General features: G+C 37.1%; 2 protein-coding genes across 2 annotated transcripts in view; one reads left to right on the top strand and one right to left on the bottom strand.

Moving 5' to 3' along the window:
- Positions 1–5,201, top strand: part of LOC107726471 (cyclic AMP-dependent transcription factor ATF-6 alpha-like) — a 41,304-nt gene extending 36,103 nt beyond the window's left edge. The window contains exon 16 of the mRNA XM_016536066.1: positions 3,740–5,201. Coding sequence (XP_016391552.1) covers positions 3,740–3,942 — 203 coding nt within the window. The 3' untranslated portion in view covers positions 3,943–5,201. The remainder of the gene's footprint in view (positions 1–3,739) is intronic.
- Positions 5,202–5,292: 91 nt separating this feature from the next.
- On the bottom strand, positions 5,293–13,317 carry LOC107726470 (olfactomedin-like protein 2B). The gene is given in 9 exon segments (XM_016536064.1): positions 5,293–7,098; positions 7,191–7,367; positions 7,718–7,766; positions 7,768–8,660; positions 9,008–9,191; positions 10,181–10,345; positions 10,431–10,538; positions 10,674–10,937; positions 12,910–13,317. Coding segments are annotated over 9 exon segments (2,616 nt in total). The 5' UTR covers positions 13,066–13,317; the 3' UTR covers positions 5,293–6,478.
- Between the last annotated feature and the right edge of the window lie 1,348 nt (positions 13,318–14,665).

The raw sequence follows: 14,665 nt of genomic DNA, 5'->3' as shown, positions 1-14,665 counted from the left end.
TATATAAATAATTTTATATATGTAATTTGGTTAAGACAAGGGATTCTTGTACGCTCTTAAGTCAAAGAGAGAACTGTTTTATGGTGTCTAATCATTTCTGTAAATGTTCCATTCTTTTTATTATTAAATTTCTTTCCTTTAATTTCTTGGATGTGGTCACAGTATCAGATTAGCCCGTACTGATCTCAGGAATGGAAACGTGATAAACTGACCTTGCAGTGTGGACAGGCTTTTGTGAAGGATGTTTTGTTAAGCCGTTTTGAAAGAGAATATTGATAGAAGTATAGTCAAGTATCATTCCTACTATGATTTGAGTGCTTGAGAAAGAAACAGTTTGTGCATATATCAGGACAAATGCCCCTAACTTTTAGTAGTTATCTCAGTTGCTTATTGGAGTCTCTCTTCTAGTGCAAGCAATCATGAGACTAATCACAGACACAAGGATAGATTGCAAACCTGTTTAAATACAGTTTGAAATCTTTCCGACCAGTCATCAGGTGTGCGAACTGTTCCAACGAGCTAGAGAGCCACAGCTGATGAAATTGTGAGAAAGAGAAGTTTTGGGAAGCAGGGCTAAAAAAAATCTTCAAAAAATGAGGGCATGTGCTCCATGTTTTTAATGGCAAGAATAAACATTCCAGTTGCTATGTGCGTGAGTTTGTGAGAGAATGTGATGTCTGGGAAGAGCTTGATCTTGTAATTGACGCACATAGTCTGAGATTAATTGTGCAGTTTGCACACCAGCTCAAAAGAAAACAAGAAACCTGCCATATCATAGACTTAAATTGTTTATGAAACCTAAGTCAAAGTATTCTCTCTTGAGGATGGCCAAGCATGGTGTACTCTGAATCAGTTTTTTTCTGGCTCCATCCTGTGTTGATTTAGAAATGCATGTTCAAAGTTGGGTTTCACGTGGTTTTATTAAGAGAACAACGTTTGGACAACTCATAACAGAAGTCTAGTTTGTGAAATTGCCTCTAGCTGATTCTGTTCTGTTCTACACGCTCAAGTGTGTGTGTTTGGGTCAGGGTGTTTTTCACCACATGTGATGCAGGGATGGAGGAGAAACTTTTCTGTTATTCATCATCTATCTTGAAAACAACATGAATAACAAAACAAAAGTTTTTTTTCTCCATCAATTTCAATTTCATGTTTGGTTTGGAAACTATTGTTGCAGTGCCTGGCAGTGTTAGTACATATATAATCTGGTCTTTCTTCACTATCTTCCCTGTGGGAGTTCTGAGTCAGCATTATAATTGTTTGTGAATGTTGGAGATGATGATCATCATCATATTCCCTTTTCTTTGTTTGTTTGTGCACTGCACACATTTCGAAGTCATATCATGAACATTTTTACTCTGCAGTCACAGGCATTGCTTTATAGTAAAAAGCCTAGTAAAAAAGCCTAATTCAGGAAAGTTCAGCCAATAATTTTAATTTTGTCATTTACTCTCCCCAAATGGACACAAAAAGAGACTTTATGTCCAGTTCATAGTGACATACAACAAAATACTACTTGTGCATTATATTCCAAGTTTTCTGAAGTCATAGTATGGCTTTTTTTGCTGAAAAGTCTGAAAAGATATGTATTTACTCAATCTTTTTATCCAGTGAGACGTTAACTCAAGAACCACTGATCATTGAGTCTGTTCAATTTGAGAACCAAATCAGTGAACAATTAATTGTTTTAAGACGGTTCTTTTTATTAATGACCTGGTTCGTCTGGTTCATGAATTCGACAGAACGATTCATATCAAATCGGAGTTCAACTCCCTGAGTTCAACTGTTCTCGATTTATATTTCGTCAATTTTTTTTGCTTTCATTTTGCTTCTGGGCGAACTGTTCATCTTAAACTATCAGTTATGGGGGAACGTGAGTTTGGCTGGAATCTCAACGGTTCACAACCACAACCTCATCAGGAATTTACCCTTGAGTCCACATGTTGCCTTAATCAGTATTTTAAATGGTGTTTGGAAAGTCAGGCATAGTACCAGACATATCCAAAGGGAATTCACCTAACGAAAAGCCTTCTGTGAGAATGGAAAATGACATTTCTGACATATTGGAAACTTTGTATATATATAGGATGGAAAAGATTGGACAGGACGTGTACAGCTCAGCAGTTCAGTGTCATTTTAGTGCTTGCAGTTTAATACAGTGAGATGATTGCTGTAACCCATCATCTATGATGATTTCTGCAGCACTGCTAAGTTTTTTTTAAGCACCTGTGAAAATACGCATTTTGTGAGATGATATTGAGGCTTTATCCCATAACATTGACTGTTCAGTGGTGGTAGCAGAGATAGATGGAAAGAATTTGGTTTCAGGAACACCTCAGAAAGACTCGTACAGTTAGGTTTACTGTAAATCACCCGTTTTGAGATCATCATTGTGGGTGTGCAGCTGAAGAGCTCGTCAAGAACGATCGAGTGTAGAATGCGTAAATGTATTCACCAGTAAGGGCTGGAAAAGTGCTTTAGATTGACCTACCGTGATGCTCTTCAGCCTATAAAGCTTTTATCAGTGCTGGAGCGAATCGCACAAGTCTGCTGTAAAAGTTACTTTCCTGCAGCCCATATGCTGTGCATGTATGTGAAGCGCTCTCTCGTCTTCTCTGGTATAGAGAGCTGTCCTTATAGAAGATAGACCGTAGAACATCTGTAGTGAGTGTAAACCATCATGCCGTTAATGGTTCCTTACAAAATTCTCATTGCTTGTGTTTGACGAGCGCTTTTATGAGTTTGTCAGAACACGGGGGGAAAAAAGTCACGGCCTGACCTTCACTTCCAGAGATTAAGAATGATGGGGCGTCCCACCCTGTCAGTAAAACTGAAGCTTGATCTGTTTTGCTTACGTATTTTAGAACACAGCCTCATTTGAATGAATCGGATAGCAATCTGGTACTTAAGTACTTGATGTGTAAATGTGCTATCGCCTGTTAACTCTTGTATGATATGACCTAGAAAAATCATAGAAATTAGTCAAATGTTTAAACATTTGGGGTTGGTAAGATTTTTTTTAAGTTCACCAAAGCTATATTTATTTAATCAAGTGCAGTACAATAGTCATATTGTGAAATATTATTACAATTTAAAAGAACTATCTTCTATTTTCATATATTTTAAAATGTAATTTATTCCTGTGATGGCAAAGCATCATTACTCCAGTCTTCAGTGTCACATGATCCTTCAGAAATCATTCTAATATGCTGAATTGTTGCCTTAAGTAATATTTCTCATTATTATCAATGTTAAAAACAGTTGCTGCTTAATATTTTTGTGGAAACCGTGATACTTTTTTGTGAGTCTTTGATGAATAGAATTTTCAAAGAACAGCAATTATTTGAAATAGAAATCTTTTGTAACATTATAAATGTCTTTACTGTCACTTTTGATCAATTTAATGCAATCTTGCTGAATAACAGTATTAAATTTAAAAATTTTTACTGACTTCAAACTTTTGAACGGTAGTGTACCTTTCCTTAACCCCATTTTCTTTCATGTGGGAGTCATCATCTGTTGTGTTTACTACTAGGTGAAAATAAAGGCCAGCATGACCTCAATGAACCCTTTGTGTGAAAGGAGCCCCTAAAATGCCTCTTAACCTCCTCAGGCCACCCTGCACATCAACTGCATTTCTTTAACAATTACTTCCACACAGAGCTGAGCACCAAGTGCTATTTTCTATTATTATTTGTATTTTCTTTGCTAATACAATTACTTTTCTGTCTCACTGCAGAGAGCATCCTAAAAGACAAAGAGTTTGAGGTGATGATGCAGATCGACTGTGAGGTCATGGACACCAGGATCCTCCACATCAAGTCGTCTACTATTCCACCCATCTTGCGGGTCAATCAGACAGACACAGACTCTTTCTATCACGCGGCCCCCAGCAACAACCAGCCTGTGGCACCCGTTGGAGTCCTCATGGGTTCTTCCTAGTCTCAGCTATCCACTAACCACAAAAGTTGCTTATCTATTTTGTTACATAATAAGCATTTTGTGTTCATTTTTGTGAGTCTTCTTATTCGAGTGGCAAACCAGGATCTTGGTAATCAACTACCAAATCCCCAAGATAATCAACAATAGTCAACAATTCCTCTTGAAGGCACCTCTTCAAAATGCATCAAGTGAGCCATTAAATACTGATAAGCCATTCAATCCAGATTACAGTCTTTATTCCAGGCTATTGATTTCAGCAACTACTTTTATACATGTCATCAGAGGCATTTATATTTATGTACACTTTATACAAAGTGACTTCAAGCACATTCCAGATATACCTATCTTTTCAGTTTGTTTGTGCTCTACCAGCTGAACTACAGGAGCATTCATTGTCCAAATCTCCCAAACCAAAGTGCGTTCTTGTTTGATTATCGAACCGTTCGCTGCTATATGTGGTAGCAGTCAGGAAACTGTCTTAGAGTCTTTGGTTTTGTTTGCATTGTGCTTGTTTTGTTTATGAAATTAATTCAAATAAATATTTATGAAGATTTATTATTTGTACCAAGCTTGTTTGGTACGTATTTAATGGTTATATTCAACAACATATTCTTCAATACCACTATCCTCAAACAACCTGCATTGCCAGTGAGTTTTGCTTTTCTGTTTTTGTTTTTTCTTTCTCTTTTCTTTTTGTTTGACATTGTAATTGAATATAAAAGTAGAAACATTGATTATTTACTCTTGAGTCAGTGAAGGAGGCATTTTGCACTAAATCATAATTTTAGACAAATTCTAATTGGAATAGCAGTTTGGGGTTGGGGGTCTTATGCAACATCTGTCAGTTCTTTTTAATGTGTTTCATGCCCTCATGTTTTTTTTAGTGGCTTAATTGAACTTTAAATGAGGTGTGCTTGACATAATTACAGCTGTTAACATAATACTGGCTGTTAATTTGAAGGCGTGGAAGAGACAAAATATTCATGTTAATTTGTACCTCATCTGTCCTTGTTCACTGTGTGTTTGTCTCTATTATTCTGGCCTATTTAGATGTGTGCTTGTTTCTTGTCCTGTTTAGGATGCTGTCGTCAGTTCTCACTCGAAAGCGACATGATCATTAGCTTGTTCTTTCCAACCTGTCGTCACTCTCAAAGAAGCATTCACCTTCATAGACTGAATATGAAAATACAATTTGAATTTCACAGATTATAAACTTAACTCAGGTGGAGCTTTGTTCTCAAAATGAGGATGATATATTAGAGTATTTAGTTAGAGAAAATATCACATTTCGTTCTTAGCATTGAAATAGAAATGTCTCTTATGTTTATAAATGAAACATTTATAAACTTTTTCAACATTTTTATTTTTAATATATTTAATATCTGCATTTTTGGAAAGATTTTTTTTTGTTTGTTCTCACAGTGACAGCGATGTTTTGTAACAACGCAAAGAAATAAACACTGGACTCAGGGTTGTGGGTGATTTGTGTGCATCTTTTGTTTTTAGGACGCAGACAAGAGTCTTGTGTCAGTCTGAATTTGCTCTCTGAAATTGAAGGTTTGTGTAAATGTGGGGTCTGAGGTGCTGTAAAGTGCTGATTATAGGTAATTTCAAAGGCTGGGGTAAACAATGTTTTCGGGTTAAACTATAGTAGATGTGTTTTGTTTGTCCAGATTTAGCTCTGTGGATCAAGGGGTTTACAGTGTAACACTTTGCTCTCATCTACAGTAAGTGACCAATGAGAAGGCCTGTGCTGAGAACACGCTCTCACTTGACATCCACTACGAAAGGAAAACCAGTGCCATATGTCTTATTTCAACTCATTTTATTGCAGCCATTTTCTGAGTCTGACAGATTTGAATTTCATAAGTGCTAAAAGAGTCTCAAATGAAATTGCAAAAAATATGCACAAAACGATACTGAAATAATGTATAAAATGTGCTGATGAAAAACAACACAATGAAAATGTGCCCAAAACACTTGTCTACTCTTGTTTTACTGAAATTATACAATTTCAAACTTTATTTTTTTTATACGCAAGTGATAGTTGTTAAAAAAGATGTTTATGAAAATACAAATTGTATTTTTTACATTCATCAATCTCATGTTTTAGCTTTTATATTACAGTATATACAATGTATTCTAATGGATTTAAGAATACAACACCTCAACTATAATTCTGCCAGCCTTACGAGAGGTATAGCTATACACACAAAGAGGTTCGTTTCCATAGTGCATAAGCAAGCAACAATATCTAAAGACATGGCCAATAATGCAAACTGCAAAGCTCATATAGGCTAGCTGCAGTGTTGGGGTGTTAAGAAATTCAGTTAAGAAAATTGCTTTGCTTTGTTTTCACCATAAATGCAACGATATAGGTCCATTTTTACACTATGAAAACATAACAGCATATTAATAAGTACATTAAACTACATGAAGTTAAGAAAAGCTGAGTGAACTGATCCACAATCCACTTGAACACATTTATGGTTTCTTCTATTTTGTGCAAAGGATGTACTTGCTCTGCCGTTAGGGTCTACAGTGGGTCTACATATGCAAACTGAATATTATAAGTGACCTGATGTCCGTTATCCCAGGCGTACACCACCCTCTCTTTGGGATTGTAATCGATCTGAGTGATGTAAGTATAGTTGTTGCTGAAAGGCAGGTGAGGGATCACCTGAGTGTTGGTGTGGGTGTCAAAGGCATAGGACAAATTGATGTCGTGCTGATTGTAGCTATCCGTCGCGTAAAGAACGCCACATACGATGAAGCAATTACCGTAATGATTGCGTCGGAGCCCGGTCCTCCATGTGGTTTCACGCTTCATGCTTAAATCATTGGGGTTCAGGCGGCTCAAGACGATCATTTCCTGCAAGAAGCCCTCGTCGTCCAGCGCTGGGTAGATCACCCAAAGCCCGCTTTCGTCGACGGCCAGATCCATGTCCGAGTTTCCTCTCCATCTCCACGCAGACACGTCGTCATTATCAAACACTGCATCATAGAGCATGGTCCAGGCAGCCACGTAACGCAACCGCAGGTCATACTTAATAATGTCTCGAGAGAATGCGCGGTTGTAGTAGAAAGCGCCGTTGTAGACCACGTGGCCAGTGCCGATCCAGTTATAAGGCAGCTTGTAGGAATTAGTGAAGCGGCCTTGAATGAAAGAAAGAAAACAAAACAAGTAAAATGACTTGAAAAATTGCTTTAATGTTCCGAGTTTGTTTATTTGAATTAAAGAGCGATACCTTGTTTGAAGACATCCATGTTGCGGAATTCCAGTAGGTTGTTGCCGTAATAATAGTTTGTGACATAGATCTTGTCATATTGAGCCAGTGGATCCTTCATCCAAGCGCCCTCGTTACGACCGTATGTATTGTGTGTGACGGGCTCTGAGATTGTGGCCAAGGTGTCTTTACACATTCCTGCAAACAAAACCAGAATTAAAACCACAGTTATGTTGGTGTTTTTATCAGTTTTGTGCTAAACAATGCAGAGTATTCTTCATCCCATTCTGAATATATATATATATATATATATAATTAATAATTGTAATTATTACTTTTACTTTCAGAAATTAATTGGTACAATTATTTAAAAAAATAATATTTAAAAATATTAATACTCACAATTTTATATGTGTGTGTGTGTAACTGTAATTATTATATATGGAATTTTTAAATAACTGTACAGAATAAAATTGAAATCAGCACTTCCAAAAAAAAAAAGAGAAAAAAAGAGGAAAATGAGTAACAAGAACATAATAAATCTATACCTGGCTTCCTTTGAGGTTCCTCACCCACACTCTCTTCCACCATAGTTTTTGCTATATTTGCGTTTGCCAGGTTTGCTTGTGGTTGTAGTTGTTGTTGTGGTAGTTTTTGTAGTGGTCATCAAAGATGGCACTGAGGTTAATGTCTGTTTAGGAGTCATCTTGGGTAAGTAGGTAACTGAGTCTGCCTTGCTTTCAGTGACATGAGGTGACGTCACAATGGTGGTAGCAGCTCTTGTGTGAGCAGTTGATCCCAGTGAGCTTTCTGTGACTGTTAAAGTGTCCAAATGAGGAGTTGGTAATGGTGTTATTCTCCTAAATGTGCTTTGAGTTAAGCTGTCCATTGAAAACAAAGGTTTACCAGTGTGAGAAGCATTTTCTTTCAGATTTTTCTTGTTAACAATTCCACCTTCAGTCACAGAAGATACAGATGTTTCCTTTTCAACAGTCCCGTTGGTGGTAATCTCTGTTAGGGTTGGCTGTGCAGCCACCACTTTAGCAGCAGCTGCTGTGGCCGACTCATTTGTTTTTATGTGGCCCAGATTGGATGACCTGACCAACATGTTTTGAGCATTGCTTATTTTTTTGACGATGGTTTGAGGGCTATTATGTTCCTTGGGGATGGTGACCTTCAAATTATCCATCACAGCAGGTGTCGCTGTGGTTCTTTCATCTCCTGTAGAGCTGTCTGTGGTGAAACGACTGGTTTGAGTTCGAACAGATACTGGTTCAGTAGGCGTTTTAATCGGCAAGGCAGAGTCCAACAGTCCAGTAAATTGAGTTTGAAGACCATTTCGTGCATCTCCTCCTTTTGAAACTTCACTCTTGGATTTTGGTCGGAGAGACCACGCTTTGATGAGTGGCCTGAAGTGGCGAGCTTTGTGATGAAGGAGCTGCTCGTCAGCAAAGAGATCAATTGGGCTGTCACCACTGTGATTATCATCTACTGCAATGAAGAACAAAATATTTTAGATAGGCAACTACAATCTTAAAAAAGGGCTTTTACAGCCATGCCATAGAAGAACCATTTTAGGTTCCCCAAAGAAAGAAATATAATTTTTTCTTCTTAGTGTAAAGAACATTTTAATATAATAATTGTAATAACTTTTCTCCAATATAAAGAACCTTTTGTGCAATAGAAAGGTTCTATGGATGTTAACGCTCATTCATATAACCACAGTTACCAATAAAGAACTTTCATTTTTTAAGAGTGTATAGGCAAATTTTTCCAAACTTCTCTTTCTGAGAACTTTGAATGTACAGTAGATGTCGAAATCACACAGTTATACTTACAGTTCTCCTCTGTGTCTGTCTCATCCACTGGGTCAGATTTATAGTATGTGATCCCCCTAACAATTATTTTTGGTTGCTTCTCCCTTCCTTGGCGCTCTTGTTCTTGCAAAGCTGCGACGGCCTTGTTTAGGTCTGATCCGCTGCTCTTCAGAAGATCTCCCACAAACTTTTCCTCATATTTACTCTGTTAAGTGCATCATATGACACTGTGATACTGCAGCCTTTGAGATATTATGCAATAAAGTGATAGTTCACCCAAAAATGAAAATTCTGTCATCATATACTCACCCTCACGTCGTTCCAAACCAATAAGAGCTAAAATATTTTTAATGAAACCTGAGGTTTCTGTCCCTTCATTGAAAGTCCAGGTAAACAAAACTTAGAAGATCCAAAAAGGTCATAAAGCCATTGTAAAATTAATCCATATGAACTGGTTTAATCCAACTCTTGTGAAGAGATAAGATTGATTTATATGATGAATACATATAATTTAGTTTTTTTTTTCACATATAAACATACATAGAGCGTATCACATATAGTAAACACAGACACTTGTGTGTCAAACGATAGAACTAACCTCATTGGTTCTCATACATGCACATTTGAGCTTCCATGTACACCATATGTGAGGTGCTCTAAGTACGTATGTGTTAATGTGAATAAAAGTCTAAATTAAATCTGTTCATCATATAAATCAATCATATCTCTTCACTAAACTTGGATTAAACCGCTTGATTCATATAGATTTGTTTTACGATTTTTGGATCTTCTAAGTTTAGAGTACCTGGACTTTCAATGGAGGGACAGAAATTTCTGAGATTTCATTAAAAATATCTTAATTTGTGTTATAAGGATTAACCAAAGTCTTATAGGTTTGGAATGATATGAGGGTGAGTAAATGCTGACAGAATTTTCATTTTTGGTGAACTACCCCTTTAACAGATTATTATATAGATCATCTGCTTTGGATCTTTGATAGTCCAAGTCATTTGGCTCTTTTCATGCCAACTTATGTAAGAGTTGACAGTGGGATAAATTAGTGAGAGTTTCAAATATGAGGTCACTTTTGACTCTGAGACAGTCATCCAGACATAATGTTTGAATTGTTTCATTGTTTTGTATTGGACATAATACTTATGTAATGCAACATTTGTTTTAAAAAGCACCTCCCACCTCGATGTGCTGAAAAGCAGCTGCCTGGTCATTCTGCTCCCTCAGACTCGTCCTCTTCTCCTGCAGTTGTGGAGGCAGAGTTGCAGGTGAAGATGTGAGCAGCTGTGGATTTGGAGAGGTACTCCTTGTGTTCGACTTCTCCTCGGTCTGGTTGTTTAAGACCATCTGTCAATAATAAAACACATTAATAATGTGTTTAATATGTATAAGAAAAGAAAGCGTATGTATAAGAAAAGGAACCACCACATACTCTTTCTACAGTGTCCATGCGATCAAGAAGCTTTGTGGTGACTGAATGTAATTTCAATACATCCATGCCATAGAAGGAACCCTCCAGCAATTCCAGTATAGTTGACAGCTGTAACGATGAAGTAAATTCCGTCATGGCAAGAGCTGGTTTTTATTTAAGGGTAGGAAATGTTATGCATTCATATGCTGGCATATTTTGAACTTATTCTGGTCTATGAGATCCGACTGCAGATGTTCTGGTCACCTTAATATTATCTTTCCCAGCCTGTTGCAGCTTCTTCAACCGGAAGTCACCCTCACAGGGGTTTAAAGCCGACGGAGGTGCAATGCATGCACATTTGCAGTGGGGTCCTGATGTGATGGTCTCCACCGTATAGAAATCCTGAGGCGTCGCGTGACCGTCCCGGATCCGCTGGCACGCGCTCGCGCTCAGAGGTCTGACAACACATTTACAGCCACAGTCAGAGCCTTCCGCAAGCGCTTTCACTTTGTCATAATCACCCAGCAGCTACAAAGAAAAGAGGACGGATGCATTTTCCAGCCAGCAAAATCACCGCACTTTGTTGCATTGTAACACATCTGGACTGTTGTTATTTGTACAGTATATGGATGTGCATTTTAATGTGCATTATTGTTTTTCTGTGACCACCAGCGTTGTAAAGTCTGTTCATTTAGCTGGAACATTTTATAGTAACTTTCATTAATAACATTAACAAACTTACATTCAAACAGTATGCGAATTGCGCATATTTTAAAGACTTAAAATGTTTTTCCGACTGTGAGTAACTTAGTTCTCCATTCGTCTCGCGAAACATTGTCGCTCCCGGCACATTAGCAAAACGATCTTAAAGATTTTTAAACAAAACACAATTTTAAACAAAATGTAACGATATGCGTGTGATATGAAAATTGCAATGAAGCGATAATGTCAGTACTTTTGAGTGTGTGTGTGTGTGTGTGTGTGCAGAGCTGGGTAGATTACTTGAAAATTGTAATCCGTTACTTATTCCAAATTACATGACAAGAATTGTAGTTTGTAACGTAATCCATTACATTACACATTTCAGGTAATGTAATCGGATTACATTTAGATTACTTTTGACCTTACTCACTTATCACATTGATTTAAATAGGTTAATCTTGTACCATATTGATATAAAAAAACAAAAAGAAAGAACATATATTCCATTCGTTGAAATTAACAACATCAATTAAAAAAAGCATTTAAAAAATAAAATAAAAAGAAATAAAACACTTACTAAAAAATTAATTATTTTATTTGTTTACCTGCATGTCATGTGGCCATTAACCAACGTCAGAGAACCGTGAACTTGTGATACTTAATTATTAAATATTTATTTTAAAATCTCAGGGGTACTTTAAGTAAATATATTAGATGAAAGATGTTCAGATGACAAAAAAAGTTTGGGAATGCCTGCATTACATGTAAATAAAAAATATTGTGAATTTGTGCATTTTAATGTGTTTAAAAAACAAATGCCTTCCAAAGACATTGAAATAGATGGTTAAATAACCTACTGAGTGATAATTCAGATAAATATTAATGTGTTCATCAGTGGTTGATGCAACGTTGAAACACTTGAAATGATTTTTGTATATCCAGCGGTCAAATGTTGTGTAGCCACCTGACTAATGACTGGTCTTTGTGTGAATGTCCACAAAACTGGAAGACTTTCTGAGTGTATATAAGCGGTACGATATTTGAGAAAGGAACATTTAAAAGATGAAAAAGAGGAATTGAAGAATTGATAAATTATGAATAATTTATTGCTATTGTATGAATAATATATAATCATGTAATCCATAAAAAAGTAACTGTAGTCTGATTACGAGTATTTTAAAATGTAATTTAATCTAATTACAAGTACCTAATTTTTGGAATCTGATTACGTAATCCATATTTACATGTAATCAGTTACTACCCAGCTCTCTCTCTCTCTCTCTCTCTCTCTCTCTCTCTCTCTCTCTGTCTGTCTGTCTGTCTGTCTGTCTGTGTGTGTGTGTGTATTGTCCGATACTATAGCTCCAGCAGCCTACTATTGCTATGGTTACTTCCTCGCGAGAACCAAATGCCTGGAGAACGCAATGCCTGTTCGCGACCGTATATTTAATATGCTCTGAAATGTTTTATTTTTCTTTGAAAACGCTGTTTAGACGCTGTTTAATATATTTGTTATTTTGAAATCCCCCAAATTCGCACCCTGCATTCAAATAGTTAGAATTTAGAAATGTCATAAAACTTCTTCTACAGGCCTATATATAATAGTTGTTATCATATTTTATAGGCTATTCATATTTGAATTTACATTAGAAACTTATATGTTAAGCATTATTGTTAAGCTATTAATGAAAGTTATCATGAAGTAATAGGCTACTGAAAGTTATAAAGAAGCTGCACAGATAGGCCTATAACTGTTAAGTGGAATTATCATATCGAGCGCTGGTGAAGAGATTCTTACCTGACTTAATATATTTTCTTGGTTGTCTCTTTCAACTTGCAAAGTGTCGTTCTGTTCAGTCGTCTTCTCCAGAAGTCGCTGGTGTGATTTCGGAGCGGCTGAAGTGAGAGCGAATGTCGGGAGCCATAAAACGCACCAAATTCCCATCGCAGTCATCGTGCAAGGTGTGCAATATAATCCTTCCAAACATATGCTACTTTAGATTGTGCGTTCAAATCGGGCTTTTTTCCTCTTCAAAAACGATAAAACGTCAAACAGATCTCCAGTTGCACTGCCCTCCAGGTGAAATAACCGAAACGGGATAAGGTTTAGCAAAAGTCCAGAAGAGGTAAAGTCCAGTTGAGGGCAGGTGCCTGGTCCCCAGCATGAAACTGGTTTGAGAAGAAGCAGGAGTGACGTGACATTTGAGCTGAAATGAGGGGGCTGGATGGAGAGACACACTGAGCGCGCTGAACGGTGCGCGCACGGATCCACAGCCGCTAAAAATGGCACTTCCTATTGACTTCTATTTCTAGGAATTATTTATGTGGAATTTCTTAAATGTGTTAGTTACCTAATAAAAACATTTACATTGACAATATGGAGCTCACCTGTGTAGTGACGTCATGCACGCAGATGCTATAGGGAATATTGCATATGGACCTAAAAATGACCCAATAACCCCCAAATATTATTTTTCTAAATCCGTTTTAGTAGATGGGTCCATTTTATGCAAGAAGTGTGAATAAGCGTTTTAGCATTGATTTCATAATGCGTGCAGAGGGTTAACTTCTGTTTGTTTTTTGTTGTTTTTTTGTTCCTACAAGTATATCTAGATCAGAAACATCACGCATGACAATCGAAGTGTTACAGCGCCACCTAGTGTGTGTGTAAAGACACACAGAAGACTATGCATACAAATACGCAGTAGCCTACAGGTTCGTTCTTTTTCCTATATGCAAGTGCCAGGTGTTACACTACTATTATCAACCACTAGTGGTCAGTGCTGCTCCATATTAATGTTATTACTGCGTGAATAAGAATCAACCCACTCTCTCGGGCCCCTAGTGGTCAAGTTTACCCTTTTATTTTCATAGAACCGGTGGCAGTAAACCATATAGCAGCGGTCACCAACCGTTTTAGGCCCAAGAAAGATCCCTGACCTCGGCCTTTATGAAAGACAAGATTCACATTCCAGGGACTAAATATCACGTTATTGGGGTCGCTTCAACGCGGCCATGAACAACAACCAGCGGCAACAGTGTTAAAGTAGCCCAATTCTGCGGGAAAACCGCGGACTTGGCAACACTGCTTATGAACCGACTGCAATATAGCGTTTCCTTGGTTACCGCTGTAAACAAAGCAGAGCTGCGCTTTATACGGAGAAGAAAATGCCATTGCCATCGAAACTTTTCTCAAGACAGTTCCCTTCAGTGATACATTAATATAACCCCAGAAATGTAATGCATTTTTGTACTTATTTTACTTTTTTTTTTTTTTTCCGGGATCTACTGGGACAGTGATTAAGATCTACCAGTCGATCTCGATCGACGGTTGGCGACCACTGCCATATAGTATGTATAGTAAGTAGGCTATAATGTGACCAATATGTCACTCAATCAAGTAACTGAACAAGTAACACCATGTCACTTAAACAAGTAACTAAAAAGAAAACTGTTCATATTGACCAAATGAACTGTTAAAACAAACAGGTCTACAATATGTTATGAAAAAAAAGTATTATCATCAACAACAATAATAATATATTTTAACAACA

The sequence above is a fragment of the Sinocyclocheilus rhinocerous genome, unplaced genomic scaffold, assembly GCF_001515625.1.
Source record: "Sinocyclocheilus rhinocerous isolate Xijiao unplaced genomic scaffold, SAMN03320098_v1.1 scaffold605, whole genome shotgun sequence".
Lineage (NCBI taxonomy): Eukaryota > Metazoa > Chordata > Actinopteri > Cypriniformes > Cyprinidae > Sinocyclocheilus > Sinocyclocheilus rhinocerous.
Note: the sequence above shows the minus strand (reverse complement) of the source record. Positions and strands in the feature narration are given on the sequence as shown.